Source organism: Crocodylus porosus, unplaced genomic scaffold (genome assembly GCF_001723895.1).
Source record: "Crocodylus porosus isolate Cpor-Errol unplaced genomic scaffold, CroPor_comp1, whole genome shotgun sequence".
In the NCBI taxonomy this organism is placed as follows: Eukaryota; Metazoa; Chordata; order Crocodylia; family Crocodylidae; genus Crocodylus; species Crocodylus porosus.
The window spans coordinates 92,757,158-92,773,974 of record NW_017728906.1 but is presented as its reverse complement, the minus strand read 5'-3'; the positions used below and the strand labels follow the sequence as shown (position 1 = coordinate 92,773,974).

At 43.8% G+C, this 16,817-nt stretch overlaps 1 protein-coding gene across 1 annotated transcript in view; it reads left to right on the top strand.

Moving 5' to 3' along the window:
• The first annotated feature begins 14,283 nt into the window (after positions 1 to 14,283).
• Positions 14,284 to 16,817, top strand: part of TMEM255B (transmembrane protein 255B) — a 131,399-nt gene continuing 128,865 nt past the window's right edge. Inside the window, exon 1 of the mRNA XM_019528484.1 lies at positions 14,284 to 14,466. Within this exon, the coding sequence (XP_019384029.1) occupies positions 14,284 to 14,466 (183 nt within the window). The remainder of the gene's footprint in view (positions 14,467 to 16,817) is intronic.

Sequence of the window (16,817 nt, the reverse complement as noted above, 5' to 3'; positions counted from 1 at the left end):
GGATGCTGAAGGAGACAGTGAAGTGGCTATGACCAGGGTTTTTCTCCCCACTGTTCCTCTCTTACTTGTTGCCTCCAGTATTTAAGGGCTGAGAGGGTCTGACTCCAAGGCTGTACCCCTCATTCCTTTGCTGCCTCTTTCCTCCAAAACACTGCCTGATCCCTTTTTGAATCTGGCTATATTGTCAGCTTCCACCACATCCGGTGGGAGTGAAGTCCAGGCTTGAATGACACACGGTGTGAAAAAGAACTGCCTTGTGTTAGTTTGGAACTGACTACCTACTAGTTTCCTTTTGTGAGCCTAGTTCTTGTATTGCGAGAGAGCCTCCAGGATTTAAGGTTTAGGAATTTCTCATTCAGTGGCTGTATCCCTTACTCTTACACTTAATATGATGATATGTCCTAGTACAGGAGGACAAGGGCATTGGTGCATTCTAATGATCCTCTCATGGTGTCAGTAAACTCATTTTCAAAGGTTGCCCATGTTCTTCTCAAGTACAAGATTATGATATTTTCATAAGATTTTTAATTTCTTTTTTTGTTTTAGCTGTTGCATTTGTGTTCACCAAATCGCTGTCTGGGCCATCTAACATAAAAAAAATGGATCTGTATAAATGCATGAAATTATTCACGTGGAAAAAATATCTTTTTCTCTCCCTGATGAAAATTAATGGTTGCTATGCTTGAGCAGGTTGCAGCATCAGCAAACCAGGAGAGAGAGCTGAGCAGGTTGGAGGCATGAGCATGAGCAGACCAGGAGAGAGAGTTAGCTTTGGCTCATTTCCACTTACAGATAGTTTATGGCAATGAGCAGCTATATAGTAGTCAATGGTAGCACCCTTCTAACTGTAGTAATTGGAAAGTACATGACACTTGGCTTTGTATTTTACAATTCTTTTGTGATTGACTGGCTTGTGGCTAAATATTCTGCCTCCAAAAGGGTTTGCATTCAGTTGCTAAATTTATAGTTTGAATTTTGAAAAATTAAGGCTATGTGAAAAAGGAAGTAAAATAATTGATTGTTCCTGTAAAGTTAATTGAAGACAGGGTAATATAGAAAGGATTGGTCGTACCTCTTCAGTATAGTGTTCTGTGTGATCTTTCTGTTTCCCAAGGATCAGACCAAAAAAAAAAAAAGGTTTTGCAACTTTTCAGACTTTTGTTAAGTATTTTGAAGAACTACAGTTAAGGAAAAGGTAACGGTGAGTATTCATGTAGGATATGTTCTGTGTGGTAAACAGTCGGGGGAAAATAAATGCATATGCTGTCATTTTTACCAATGATTAGCTAGTCATTAAATTATTTATTGGTGAAACAGTTGCTGCCAAAGCAATGAAGTCATAGTGATACTGCACAATATCACTTACTATAGCTAGACTATTTACAGTATCCAGGGAGTATTTTTTCCCCCTTAAGGTCTACTCAAATCCTGAGCTATGTTTTTAAGGACTAGAACATATAATATGCTCACGTATTCTTCTACACAAATTCATAATGGAGATAAGAGCAGGGACTGATAAGAGCCGCTATCTTGCGGTTTGAAATGAATGCAACTGCTTTGGTTTAATTAGTTTCAGCACGCTGGACAAGTCAAGCATTTAATCAGAAAAGAGGAAGTAATCACCAAAAGCAAGTCTGAATCTCTCTCTCAAACATCTCAGCCCATTGAATTTAGTTTTAGGATTAATTTCACTATATATAGCTCATTTTTAAAAATCCATAATGAATCTTATAGCCAAGCGGAATCTGGCACTGGAGTGAAAACTACAGTGATTAATAATTAGCAATTTATCCCTGAAGATTTATAAAGATCATCCCTTTAAATCAGTGGTCTCTAACCTTTTTAAGTAGGAGATCATTTTTGGCATTTTAAAGCAACCCAAGATCTACTGTGTGCTGCTACCACCCCACTCTCCTCCCCACCTGACCTAGCAGGTAGGTCTGTGGGGAGGGAAGATGGGGGAGGCAGAGAGAGAAAAAATTATTTGGGGGCATGCCTCCTCAGCAGGTAAGTCCCACCTGCCAAGGACCCCACTCAACTTACCCCTGCTCCTGCCTCTGTGGCACTGTCCCTTCCTCAATCTAGCCCCTGCCCCTTTCCTCCCCCATGGACTGACCTGCTGGGCTGGGGCACGCACGCGCACTCAGCCCCTCACCCCAGCCTCGGATTGACACCAAGAGGCTTTGAGATCTACCACAAGAGATTCTGAGGTCTACCAGTGAATCAAGATTCACTGGTTAGTGACCATTGCTTTAAATGGTAGCTTGATAGCTACAAAATATTGTAACTTGTCTTAGTCCCTTTGATAATACACATTTCCACCCAATGGGACTTTATTTTTAAAAGTGTATATGCTATCTTGCTATGTGGGATAAATTTTTATTACATGAGTCTTTGTAACATCGTAGAGTATAAAACAGTGAACATTTAACTTTCTTCTTGTACTTCCTTTCACTTGGAGGTGAGGAATATGAACATGCACTGGTTGTAGTGTTATTAGAAATAAGTCTTCATCTGTATCACCTAGACTAGAGCAAAGGGATAAAATGATGTGGTAATCTCCTAGCAGATGGAATTTATTTTGTGTACATCCTTGGCAGTCCTTTCTTGCCAAACTCTTTCTCTTTTTTTCCTTGTACACCAGTAGTAGCCAACCTTTTCAGCATACATATCACAAGGTACCCCCAGGTGACCCCCCCCAGAGCCAGCATTAGGGAAAATAGCAGCCTGAGCAAACTTGTATTTTGCCCCCTTCTCTCCCCCAAGTCAGTGGTGCTGCTGCAGGCAGAGGCAAAGGAGCAGGGGCATGGGGCTCAGTCCTGCAGGGCAGCGTCATGTGCCAGGTAGGCAGGCATGTCCAGGCACACCTGCCCAGGCCAGGCCCAGCTCCTCCTGAGCAACGGTTGCAGATGAGGTTGGGCTGGGCTGGGCACTGCTCCTCCTGCCTGGGGCTAGGTGGGGCGGGGCAGGGTGGGGGGGGGAGCACTGCTGTGAGCCTGGGTTACTCATACCTGAATGTGCATGTGTTTTGTGTTTGGTGCCTCCTTGACCAGGGCACCCTGGGTGGTCTCCCACACTGCCCACCCTGAAGGACACCTGCCTCCCTCCCCTGCAAATTCTGCTCTGATCTCCATTCCCCAGAGGCATACTTGGTAGCCTTTGTGCCTTGGAGCCCAGAATGGGGCCAGAGAGCTCAAGTGTCTGGCTGCATGGGAGCAGGATGCTACTGTGAGGGGAGGTATCGCCACCAATAGCCAGGTTAAGTCTTGCCTGAGCGGCCTTGCAGCTGCTGTAGGTTTATATAGTGGGTGAGAATCCAAAGTCTCACTCACAATGCAATTCAGTGTCATCTGCAGGGCCAAGCAAGGGTTAACCTCTCTCTTGGCATTACTTTTTTTCTCAGCAGCATCCTGCCCCTGCTCCCCTCCATGTGGCCAGAGGCTCAAGCCCTTCTGCCTCCATTCCTGTGCTTCCCTTTACTGAGTGCCTGGGGCATAAGGAAAGGGATGACTGGAGCACTAGCTCTGGGTGATGACTCTGGGGATGGATGCAGAAAGAGAAGCAGCTTTGCTGCTGGCATTGCTGCCCCTGCACTGGCAGCGGTGCAGCCGTGCATGCTGTCCTGTGTTTTGCCTAGCGCTCAGGTACATCTTTGTGCGCCACACTTAGCTTCCCATGCCACTTACAGCATGTGCACCATGGGGTGGGCACCCATGCCATAGACATTCAGTGGGACTGTCTGTACACAGCAAACTGGATTTGGACCTTTTTGAGTTGGGTTGCAGATTGTGTGCCACTTTTTTTAATTGACAGAATGTGCTTTATTAGCCCTTCTTACATCCCTCACCTTCTATCATAGATGTCCACCATTGTTGAGGTATACCTTCCCTTTCAGAATCTCATCTTTATCCCATTCCAAACTCATAGCCCCAGCCCTTGATTTGCCATTTTTCTCTCTGCCAAAATATTAAGCTACACTGCAGACATACAGTCCCCACAAATGGAATTATTCTGATGCCTTTGGTGAAGATGGAGTCACCAATGTCTTCTTCTCTATTCCTGCAAGTTTATAGGAGATTCTGCTGAGTCTCCTTCCTTATTTTCCAGGTGGTTGGGAAGGGTTAATTCTTCGATGGATTCCCTGTCTTGGGAATCACCTAGCAAATCCAGCTTCTGAGCCTGTTTAAGTTCCAGAGATCTTTTTCTTTCTTTCTCTTAGCTATTGAGAGAAGCGAATTCTACTGCTTCTCCTCTTTGTTCAGATGGCATCCTCTTACATTCCATGATGGTGGGAGTTGAAGGGGTTAGGGCCTTAAACAGGTTATATGCCTATAAATGTTTATTAGACAGAGCAGAGAGTGCTGCTGCAGCTATCACTTTTCTTGCACAATTTAAGATTGTGCCAAGCAGAGCACAGATCAGTGGTATGGAAGCAACATTACCTGGCCAATCCAACTCATATTTTTATATAGTGCCTATCACTGTGGTGTCTAAGCTCTGTTATCACAGAGCCAGCTGAGATTGTTCAGGGAAAACTGCTAATGTAGTATAATATTTTGTTCATACTTCTTTTTATCCTTGTCTAGAACAAGGGTTCAAGTCTAGAAAGGTAGATTGCCGAGAGGATTCTTTTAACATATTCCATTCTTGGTATGCTAAGACATTACAACAGTACAGGGAAATTCTACTGACGTTTAATTGAATATTTTTAGGAGGTACACTGATGCTGGATCAGCACCGATATAGGAAAATTGGCTGTATTGGAAATTGGCCCAATGTGGCCGATAAATGCCTGTGTATGTGCACAACTGCAGCGCAGCACAGCACGCAGGTAGTGAGGAGCACAGCCTGGAAGCTTGAAGAGCTGTGTGCAGCTGGTAAGCCTGTTGTGGTGGAAGGGGAGGGGGAGGGAAGGAGCGTGGGGGGCCAGATCAATGCCCCCTGTGGTGAGGGAGGGAGTGGGGCAGGGGCAAGGGTAGATACTGCCCAGCTTGGGGGAGGGGCAGCTCCCACCACTGCTTGCACCCTGGGAGGGCATGGAGGGGCTGTGTGCCCCCAGATCTTTGTGGGATGGGGCAGAGTGCAGCTGCAGGCTTGGTGGGGCTGGGCTCAGGGCAGGTGGTGGTAGTGCTAGTTTCACCATATCCCTCCCTTCCGGCGCTGCTGCCACCCACCCCAAGCCCAGCCTTTGCTGAGAAGAGCCTGGTGCAGCCCCAGCCCCAGCTCCAACAGTCTGCCCTGCCCCACACAAATCCAGGGGCACACTGGGTGCAAGCAGCAGTGGGAGCCACCCCCCCCCCCACACCCCTCAGATGAGCTGCAGCTCCATCCCATGTCCTGCCCCCTCTCTCAACATGGGGGGCACTGATCTGTTGTCCCCAACATGCTCCTTCCCTCCTCTTCCAAAACGACATACTTACCCACTGCATGCAGCTAAATTGGATGGGTATTGACCAATATGTCTCCTAAAAAAAAAAAAAAAAAAAAAAAAAAAAATCAGCTATTGGTATTGGTCCCCGTGATGGGGCACAGCCTAGGGGTGCCGTGAACTCCCCTAGCGCCATGTCAAGCTGGTGTCAACACAACCTCACCATCTTGCCTGCCCCCTCTTTGATGTTATTAGTGTTTAAGGGAGACTGCCTTTTTGTCTTTGACACAGTGCCCTGATGTATCGCAGTCTGTGCCCTGTCTTAGGTGACTCAGTGCACTAAAGCCTTAGGGGTTACATGTGGCTCCAACCACCCCTGTACCATGCCCCAAGCCTTGCAGATATACCTGACGTTGTCTGGTCAATTCTCCCTTCACGGGCACTCCCTGGTCTCTCTTTTCTCACAGTTGCCCACACTCCCCATGACCGTGCCCGCACTGGGGCCTTCTCTCATGACTGTGCCCGCACTGGGGCCTTCCACAGTTGGGGCTCAGGTGGCTGTAGCCATGCCTGGCCCTCAAATCCCCTCCTCGGGTCTAAAATTCCTGTGGGGCTCAGGCAGCCTCAGCCTTACCTGGCCCCCAATCCTGTGCCCCTTCTCAGGGCTGGGGTCAGTGCACCCCTGAATGTTGTGCCCTCTCTGGCATCAGGGTCCCCACACTACCGTGGAGCCCCTATGAGGCCTCCTCCAACCCCTAATAGCCTCACCCAGTCCTCCAGTCTTATAAGACTGCAAACAGAAAACTCAAGCCCCTGGGCTACAACATAAACTCTAAGCCATCTGGCTAACCATCATTCAAATCCCTACCAGGGCTTCCTCCACCTAGTATCCTCAAACAGAAGCTGCCATCAGGCTTCTCTACTCAGTTTACTCCAGCAAAGCTCCTTCTTCCTTGGCTGCTAGCAGGGAACTGCCTCCTTGGCCTCAGCCTGGATTACATTTAAATAGGTCATGCCCTGCGCCCTTCCGGTCAGCTGACCAACTGCCATTGCCCCGGCAACCGGCACCTGTACCTCTTTGTAGGTTCAGGGCACTGAAGTGCCCTGTGACAGTCCCCAAAATATCGGTGCACCCCTAAATAATTTGCAAATCCATCATGAGCCATTCTGTGTGACTTAAAGGGGATGGACTGACAAATTTCTATTGAGGATGATTTTGGTAGTAAGAGGTTGGACTGTTAATGAATTTGACTGACAGTCTTCTGTGCCTTCAGATGCTTCTGAATAGGGGCGACTTATAGGGGGTGCGCCCCTTGAGAGTACCAGTATACCCCCTGCCAGGCCACACTCCCTGTTTAGCCGGTGGGCAGTGGGGCAGGTGGGAGCACCAGTGCCCCCCACCTAGTGCTGGCTGGGGAGCGAGGCTGCTAGCAAAAGCGGTTGTGCTGCTTCTGGAAATGGCCACGGGACTTCCAGAAGCGGCACAGCTGCTTTCATGGTGAATGAGATCAGTTGCCAGGGGATCCCCCCTCCCCCCTAGTCACTGACTAGTTTCGGATGGGGGGGGGCATATGCTCCCCCCCCCCGACTCGAGAAGCACCAGACACCCATGCTACTGAACTGCAGGGGAATTTACCCTTCAAAAGTACTGGGTGCCCCTATTGTTATCTACTTGTTCCAAAGGCTACTTTATATCTTACACTCTGTCAGAGCCCTGTATGCGGAGAATGATGGGGAATTATGCTGAACAAGAACCTTATGATCTGCCCCAGTGCCATAGGAATATTTCTGATTGTGCAATTTTGAAGTGCTTCTGGCTTCAGGTAACTATGGCCCCCCAAATCCTTGTGATGTGTTATTAAGAGAAACTCTAAAACATATTGTACCCATCTTTAAAAAACAGCAAACAGAAGCTCTGGAAAATCTTTGGAGCCAGGTGAATGTGGTAGCAGAAGGGACAGAATAATAGTAATGCTTTGTACTTGTACAGACTTTCATCTAGTGATCTTAAAACTGCTTTGCAAATATTAATTAACACTTACAGTAGGCTGGTGAAGTGAATAAGTGTAGTTACACATTTTTCTGATGGGCAAATGTGTTACCGGAGTTGCCCGTCACTTTGGGGTGTGCTTGTTTATTAGGGGTACATTTCTGGGGTCTGTAATTCTATCAATATGCTGCTTGTGTTGCTTGTGTTTCTATATGAAGCTGTATCTCTCCCTTCTGCAAGTCCTCACCCCCAATGGAGCTATCTTGCAGGACTCAGTTTCAATGGGGCTGGGTTCCTCCAATCACCAAATCCGTCAAAAACATATACAAACATACACACACACATCAATAGGGCATGCCTGAGTCAGGCCAGGTTATTCAGCATTGACAGGCTAACATTCTCATATGCCTTGAACTCAGTTCATTAGGGCAACAATAAAATGCAGTCAGACACAAGCACGTGGGTTAACAGAGCACATCTGAGTCAGGCTGGGTTATTCAGGATTGACAGGCTGACACCCTCATGTGCCTTGAACTTAGTTCATCCCTTATTTCAGCAGGGCAGTAATAAGTGCAGTTAGACCCACATACACATATGCTAACAGAGTATGTCTGAGCAGGCTGGGTCCAATCAGCACTTTCAGCTGATACCCTCATGTGCCTCAAAACTCAGCACGTCCCAATCTCATCACAGTGATTCTAGTAGTAACTCCCTTGATGAGCAGACCCCACCGTAGTTTTGGGCATTACAGGGATCTTTGGCTTAGGTAAAAGAAACATTGCTGCAGAGCAAATGGGAAGGGTCAAGGGGAAGGAAGAGTAAGTGAGGTTCAGAGAGAGAGTATAGCAACCAGCTTGACTGTAAAAGTTATTTATTGCCAGGTATTTGAATTTAGGATGATACTAGTAGTAATAGCCATACAAGAGACACAAATAAAACAGTTACAATATTACATAGTTTCAGTTAGGTATTTGGGGAAGTCTAGCTCAAGCTTGATCAGAAGTCAGGTTTAGAAAGCTGTGCCTGGAGTAAGAAAGCAAAAGTCAGGTTCCTGGAGTCCAAGAGAGAGAGAGAAAAAAAAGAGATGGGATCTCACCACTTAGCAAAGCTTGAACCAGTTGACGTTCCCAGGTATTTGTCGGAGATTGCAGACAGGCAGAGACCTCAGCATGAGCAGTGGAGGGATTCCAGGAAGAAAAGGAGTGGAACTGGTGCAGCTTTTGGATCCAAGCACCAGGACAGAAACTTGAGCTTGGGAAGGGTTTTTTGTAGAGAACTAACATGGCTCAAGGGAGAACACTAGGTTTGTTTATGGATAAACAATGGCTCATATGCTGGATAATAGGAACTGATCACTCCTGGCTATGGGTGGCATTACTCTGAGGGAGCTCACAATACAGATAGGCAGATTCAGTGTTTTGGGTACCAATAAAGGAGTCCTTACTCGAATCCATCTGATAAATGCTGAGCTAGGTGTGTGCACACTGGGTTGATTAGCCTTTGGAGCAGGGATCCTCCAATATGCAGTGCTCCCCTGCTTCTCTGGTTCCAAAGTTCAGTGCAGTCCTTGCCTTGGAATCTCTGTTCTTCATGCTGGATGCTAATGAAGGTGCTTTCCTGTCCCATCTCCCGTGTAAATGAGTTGCCATCCAGTTCCATCTCTGATGTAAATGAGACCAGGGGAGTTGCTTCACTCTTATCACCCTTGTCTGGAGGACTTTTGGTGCGTCTCCCACTGCATCTTCATTGTGTTTTGTAAGTCCTTTCTCTAATCAGTTCCTGTTCAGACAGAGGTGGAGGGGGCTGAGTCCTTTGTGAGTCAGACAGGCTGAGTCCTGTGCCAGGGTTCCCCACAGAGGTGACAGGCAACAAGTGGGCACAGAACCTGTAGTGATGTGACTGTGGTGGTCGGTGCCCAAACTGCCTCAGTCTGACAATCTGTTCTTATCACTTGACAGAATTGCTTAGAATCAGTGTTCCTGAGCAGAAGTCATGATTGATTAACCTGCTCCAAGGGGACACATCTCTGTCAAACTCCTCTGCTGAAGATGGATTTGCATTGCTGTTTAGTTGTGGTTATGACCCTAGCAACAAACTTTCACATCAGAACAAAACAAAACAAAAAATTATTGGACACTTGCATTTATTTTGGTGTGGAGCTTAATTTATGTGAGGCCTTGAATGGGATCACAGACATAAATTTGTTTCACTTTCTGGCAAATGTGACTTCAAGGTTAAAGCAGAGTCCTGTTCTGATGAATGACCTCGTAAAAACTGGCAATGTACGGTTTTATTTCCACTTAACTTAAGTCTTAATACTACTGAAATTGTGGGAGCCTCCTCCAGGAAGGTTTGTTGCTGGGCTAAGTGCCCACACTGGTAGGTATAGCCCACACTGATGGTCAGATGTTCACAGATCTTATTACCTGAGCTTTGTAGATTAAAACTAGCTCAGGTATATATCTACATCTACTGCAGTCACACCTCTCAATAAAGTAGGAATGGTACTTTTAGATGCTTTTGAAAGTATTACTCTCTTCTTTGGTGACCTTGGCCAAAATTAATTCAACTGCTACTTCAGTGATCTTCACTAGCTAGCAGGTACATTACACTAGCTGTTCTACCTCCAACAGATGCTCCATTTTACTAGTGCTGTATTTATGCAGCTTGAGAGGCTGGAGATCTTTTAGGATGAAAAGCATGTTGTAAATTTTAAAATAAAAATACTCAGTTTTATATTGTTCATAAATAGTGGGTGGCTAAAATGTCTTGCAGCTGGGGCTATATTGGAGCAGTTGAAATGTGGGTCAGGATGAGTACCATGGTACTCTTACCCTGGAGTGTATTTACTAAAGTTTTTACAGTCTTGATACCCGTGATACTTAAAAAAAATCCAAAAAAAAATCAGACATTGTAAAAAACCTGCATGTATATTTTTAGGCAAAGCAATATATCCTGCTTTAAATTCATTCATGCAGTTTCCATTGATAGATGGTTTTCTTGTGTTCAAAACTGACTGTAGTGTAAGTTCTACAAATCTTTTTGATTACTAATAGCTTTATACAGACAGTGAGTTCTGAGGCAATATGTGATCTGCAGGGATCCGAGTTTTCCATTTTCCATGGAAAAATGGATAAAAATCACGGATTGCCCTCTTTACCCGTGGAAAATGTGGATTTTTCATTTTAACAGAGAAACCCACAGATTTTGCACTTTTGTAAATTGCTCTCTGCAGGCAATGGGGTCCCCATAGGGAAGGAAGGAGGGGAGGGAGTTGGGCAGGGCTGGGGCTGCTGCCCAGCTGGATGGCATGTGGCCCAGAGCCAGAATATGCAGTCACAGGGCCCAGGAGGGAATGGGATGGGGCCGTGGGCAGCTCGCTGGGGGGTGGGGCCAGCTCCTCCCCACTGCGTGCACTCCCGGGGGGGACCTGTGCCCCCCAGATCTGTCATGGGGCTGGGGCAGGTGTGGGCTGCCTGCTGCTTGCTCAGGCTCCCCCCCGCTGCCCTCTCCTGAGGCCTCCGCAGTCCTGCAGCTGTGATCCAGTGCTGCAGGGTTGGCTGGGGAAGCTCCTTGCCATTGTGAGGAGGGGACACCTCACCCGGGGAGTGTGAAGCTTGCAATGGCAAGGAGATTTCTGCTCTGTCCTGCACTGCTGGGTCTTACTTGCTGGCTGTGGAGACCCCAGGGGAGGGCTGCAGGACAGGGAGCCTGAGCCTGCAGCAGGCATCCAATGTCTGTCACTGCTCCCACCCCGGGCACAGATCTGGAGGGGTGCAGGCCCCTTATGGCCCCCCTGGGAGTGCGTGCAGCAGCAGGGAGCTGTATCCACCTCTTCTCCGAGCCTGCAGTGGGCAGGCAACAGGGGTTCGGGAAATGGGCTCCAGGCTCCACTGCAGCAGCTGCTGGCTCCTGGAGGTGGCAGCTGGGGCTCCAGCGCTGCTGCCGGGTGCAGGGGGCTGTGGAGCTGGGTCCCTGGCCCCATAGCCCTCGCAGCTGGGGGCCCCCTCTGGCAGGGCTGGGTGGGGCCTCTAGGAGGGCTGGGGACTGTGGCTTGGGAGTGAGGGGCCTGAACCTGTGCTCTGTGACCTAAGGAGGCAGGGGAGCTCTGATTTTCCATGATAAAAAAACCCAAAATCAAATCCTATAAATTTATAGGTATTTAGAATGTATTTTATTATAGTGATTGAGGCACTAGTTGGCTTCCAAATTGCTTTTAAAAATGGTAAATATATCAAGAAAACTTTGTTTTCAACTAATACCTATATACAGTGTCTTCATAAAGTCCTTGTGCGCTTTTAAACAATAACTTAGGTTGTGCACAAGAACTTTATGAAGACCCTGTGTGTGTGTGTGTGTGTGTGTGTATATTATATATAGTGACCTTTCATTTTAATTATGGATTTTGGGGGTTTTATCAGAGAATCTGTGATTTTTTTTCAGGGAAAACTAGGATCCCTGGTGATGATCGGTAAGCCAAATTGCTTAGTAGTTTACATACTAAGCTTCATTTTGAACATGAACCAATATATTTTTTAAAGAAACTATTGATTCTGAAGAGGCAGGCTGATTGTAAAACTTTGTCATACTTTCTGAGATGATTTTGCTGGCTTTAGAGTGGCACATGGGGTAGAGATTCCAAATTGAGAAGACTGGTCTGACCCTCCTGAATGCTGGCCATTTTAGAGTCATGCTTCAGTTCTCTCTCCTCATTGAAATGAAATGTCATTCTTGAATAGTTGCAGGGTTGTTGGTTGTAGCGATGTTGGTCATTCTTGAATAGTAGCATTCACTGAAAATCGTTGCTAGAGGAATTGCTATAAAAGGTAGTAGACTTAAGATAGCTTTTTCTGTGAATACTGTGACTTCTCAAATGTTGCCTTTCGAAGCACAGTAGTTTTTTCACACAGTATTTGCATAATTACCCATTCCTATCTATATGAATAAAGCTTTTCAGGCTTTGTTGAGTTTTTCAATATCTAAAGCAATTCTTTATAAAATGTGTCTATTTCCCTTTTATAGTTCCTTTCACCTTCGACTCCTTATCTTGTCAGCTTGTTAGAGAACTTTAATGGAAGGTGTTTATTAGAGTGATCCTCCTTTTTATTGTGTTCTTTTTGTGCTAGTTGTCCTCTTGGATTACTGCCTTGGGAATTTAATATTCCCAAGGGGGAATATTATTGGGTTGGCCTTTATGCTCATGTGTGTCTCTAGATTTACCTACAGAAGTTTGAAGGGTGTCAGTATGCTTATTCTGGGTCCGCAACCCTCTCACAATATATGTGGTGTTTGTTCTTAAAGCCCCAGTTCCAAAAATTATGAGATTTATTTTAGAATCCCAGTTTTCACTTGTATTAAAAAAAGAAAAGAAGAAGTTTCTAGTTCCCCTTATTGCAGGGGAAAATGTGAAAATGTAAAATTTAAGAAGTAAAAAACCAGGAAGCAAGAGAGAGCTGCCCTACATCAATTATTGTTAGAAGTCATGGGATTTTTAAAACAGTCTTCTGATTTCTTTTGGGGGGACCCCCAAGATAGGTAATACTAATTTGGTTTTATTATCTTGGATGCTACTGGGGGATCTGACCATAATCTCATGCATTTTAGCGCATGAGTTATTCTGTACCTCTCATATGCCATACACATAATGGTTTTCCATAGATTAAACAGCCACTGTCAGAAGTTGAGACAGTTAAGATGCAGATTGGAGATGGCTGGAGAGTTACCTGCATTAATTTATAATCTTCCATGTGAAGAATTTATCTGGGTAGGTGGAAGAGCTTTAACCCTTCAGGTTGTCTACAGTGAATTTGAGATGATTTAATATTAAAAAAAGACATATCTTTCTGTTGTTTTGTTTGAAGGATGTTAACAAATATACATTTTAAAACTATTCATAAAATTATTTGGCTTGGTTTGTCAATTTAATCTGTTATCTGGAGTGGGGCTTGAAACTCAAAAACTGACCTATCCCACATGGTTTTATTTGGTGGCATAATCTGTTCAGTATTGCTTCTATGCACTTATTAACTCTATGCTTTGCTGTTCGTCCTGTTCTCCTTATCCCCTCCTCGCTTCCCCATTTGCTTACAGTAGACTCCCTCAATTTGTCCAAGTAATTTTTTAATGTTTGAAAGGGTGTACTCTTAGTTAGTCCTAGACATTTATTTAATTTTATTTTAAAATATGTCTTATAAAACTTTAGGTTATGGACAGCAGCTCTATAATAATTTTTTCAGTAAACTATGGTTGTAAATCAGGTGTACTTTTGCTCAAATTAAAAAAAAAACATTGCTACAATAACAAGATTAAATATCTTTAAACAAGCTTCACGTAGTATATCAATCTGTAGTCACCTCTGGGTACCTGAGTCCAAATTAAGATGAATCAATAAGTTTCACAGACAGTGCCTGTTTCAGTAAGTGGTATAAGTATAATATGTCACAAGCTGATCAGCTGCAGTATTGCTTTCCTTCAGAAAATAAGCAAGTAAAGCAAATAAAACAGAAATTAAGAAAATAAAACTGCTTGCTTACTGAATGAATATCAAGAACAAATTAATTTTCATAATAACACGTACAGCTTGTGCTAATCTTGCTTAAAATACATATTTATTATTTGTCCACACAGGGCCAAATTGGAGCTCTGGCTGGGCAAGGCTTGTTTTAAGGTTTGCTGTATTTAACTTACAGATGTATCACACAAACACATAAATATGGTTGTCCCTGACATGCAGTTCAGTTTAATCAATCCTCATCTTATATGTGTATACAGTGTATTGAGAACTATTAAATTCTGTTAAATTCCATCTAAACTTTACACGTCATGATGACCCTCTACAAGTTGCAAAATATTTTCCCTTAGTAGGAGAAGGGGATAACAATAAATAAGCTAAGTTTGCCCTATATTTCATATCATATCCTGCCAAATGTGCAATAGTAAACTGTCTCTCTTTTTTCCCCACACAGGGCAGTTTGCAAAAAGAAAGAAAACTTCATTCTGGTTCACAGTTTCTCTGCTGGTTGTGTCTGTTTTCATACTGACCATAGGCCTTGCAGCTACCACAAGAACAGAAAATGTTACCGTGGGAGGCTATTACCCAGGAATCATTGTGAGTAAAGAAATATAGTTTATATTATCCACCATTACCAGATACATTATTATCACACACAGTGCCAACTGATGAAAAAGATTTCAAATCCTGTTGCATTACTGTTGAAGAAGAAGTGAAGGTGCATAATTCTCAGATCTGGTTCCATACTGTGCTGACATGGACTCCAACCTTGTGATTTGTTGCATCTCTGGATAGATCCCTGTTTCTCATGGAAGCCCCTTATAGTTAATGAGGTTCTGTCTAGGCACAGGTGTCTGCCCACACTGAGTGTGTTTCAAGTTTGGGGCCATAATTTGCTGCTTCCCCCATGTTTGAATTTCAAGCCACTTAATTCACAGTCACAATCTTGACTTTTGGCCTTAAGACATCTTTTGATACAAGAATAATCAGGATGCACAGGTGAATAAACAGTAGGTCATATAACTAAGTTAAAAAAGGGATTAGATATATATTCATGGAGGACAGATCTATTGATAGCTGTTAAATAGAACTGTCAGGGTTGTATCCTTTGAAACCCCTAAATCAATGATTGTTGATGCCAGGGGGGGTATAACAGGAGATGGATTGTGCTAGATATACCCCGTACATATACTCTTCCTCTAAAACATGTACTGTTGCTAATGTTAAAGTCAGGATACTAGGCTAGATGGTCTATCTTAGTATGGCACTCATGTTCTTGAATTAGAACTGTCCTCTTAAAGCAACTTCTCTTACATCATAAGTTATGCTGAAATCATCCTAAAGTCTAAAAGGTCTGTTAGAAGAGTTGGGTTTAGGGTAAATATCTATAATGGATTTATTTTAAAAATAAAATTAAAAGCTGTTCCAAAAATAAACAAATTTCTGTTGCATGAAGCTAAAATATATGATTAATATATTTGAATTTTCTTTAAACAATTTTAAACATTTAACAAGTAAACTTTTGTCATTCATTCCCTCACAGAAAATTTAGTTTTTAGGTAGTCATCTTTAATATGGGCAATACATTATAAAATCATCTTGCACAGACTAGTTAATTACAGCAATTTAGCTCCTTAGGGAGAAGACAGTGCCTGTTCACTAAACAAAAACATACTGTGTTGAAGTGTTCTTTAAAAATGAGATTTTAGATCTGAGTAATTTAACAGGCTGACGCACTTGATAGGAATTATCAGAAACATTTTGAAAATGAGGAGGAGGAGTGGGAATGGGTTAAAGGGGTACCTCAGATTAGATGGCCCATCAGGTTCACATGGTTATGGCAATGACAGTTTTTGTAGCCAACAGAAGATGACAGAGTGATGTGGCTAGCATCACATCTGGTTGCCTTTGACTCCTTAGCCTGAAGGATCAGGCACAGGCAGCCATTTACAGCTGGTTTGATGGGAGGGATTGGTCCTTGGCCAGGCAAATCTTGAACTTAACCCCCTGTGTCCCATCCAGACTGTTAGAGCTGATAATATGTTGGTAAAATCATTATACTTTATTGACACTTGTGATCTATAACTAAAAATAAACAATGATTAATGTGTTTGGTGTCACTCTGTGTTGATACATTAAGAGGCCTTGCAAGTCTGGGATGCTAGGTAGCTTCAATTCCCATGGGTTTAGTGAGGGTTAAAATAGCTGAATGCACCTTGTAGGAAGCAGTAGTTAATCGCCCTATTCTGGTTCTGTTTTTCTTTCAGTAGTAGCATTTCATTCAGAAATCCTGGCTAACAATTCCTTCCTGCTGTGTGAACACAGAATACAACACACTGATTTATGGTTCTTTAGCTTAGGGAGTATCCGAGCAGCTCCAATCTTACCTATTTATAATGTAAGATTAAGGCCTTTCTCAACCATGATGTGACAGTGTAAAAATTAAACATTTATCGGTATAATCCAAAGGGAAAAAAGTAAGACTGTCAGGGAATAAATTTAACTGGAAGTAAAAACAAGGGCTTGTGTAGTATTCAATAGCAAACCTCTGCTTTTGTGGATCAAGATAAGGCACTAACTCTACCTTTGGCTTTACTGAAGTGATTTTGTTCTTCAAAAAATGTTGAGCAACCTGAAGTCCCAATTCTGCAAATATTTACAGGTGTTAATGAGTCAACCAACATGCATAAATTTACTTGCATGCATAAGTATTTACAGGACCAGAGGGCTAGTTATTTATCTTATATTAGTGACAATTTTTTCCTTCCCATATATTTTTAGTTTGTATTAATAAGTTTATGTGCCCTAAGGCTGCTAATTGTCCTTAATTTAATGGAAAGGTTCTTTGGGTAGATGTGATATTCATAGATTCATAGATTCATAGATGCTAGGGTCGGAAGGGACCTCAATAGATCATCGAGTCCGACCCCCTGCATAAGCAGGAAAGA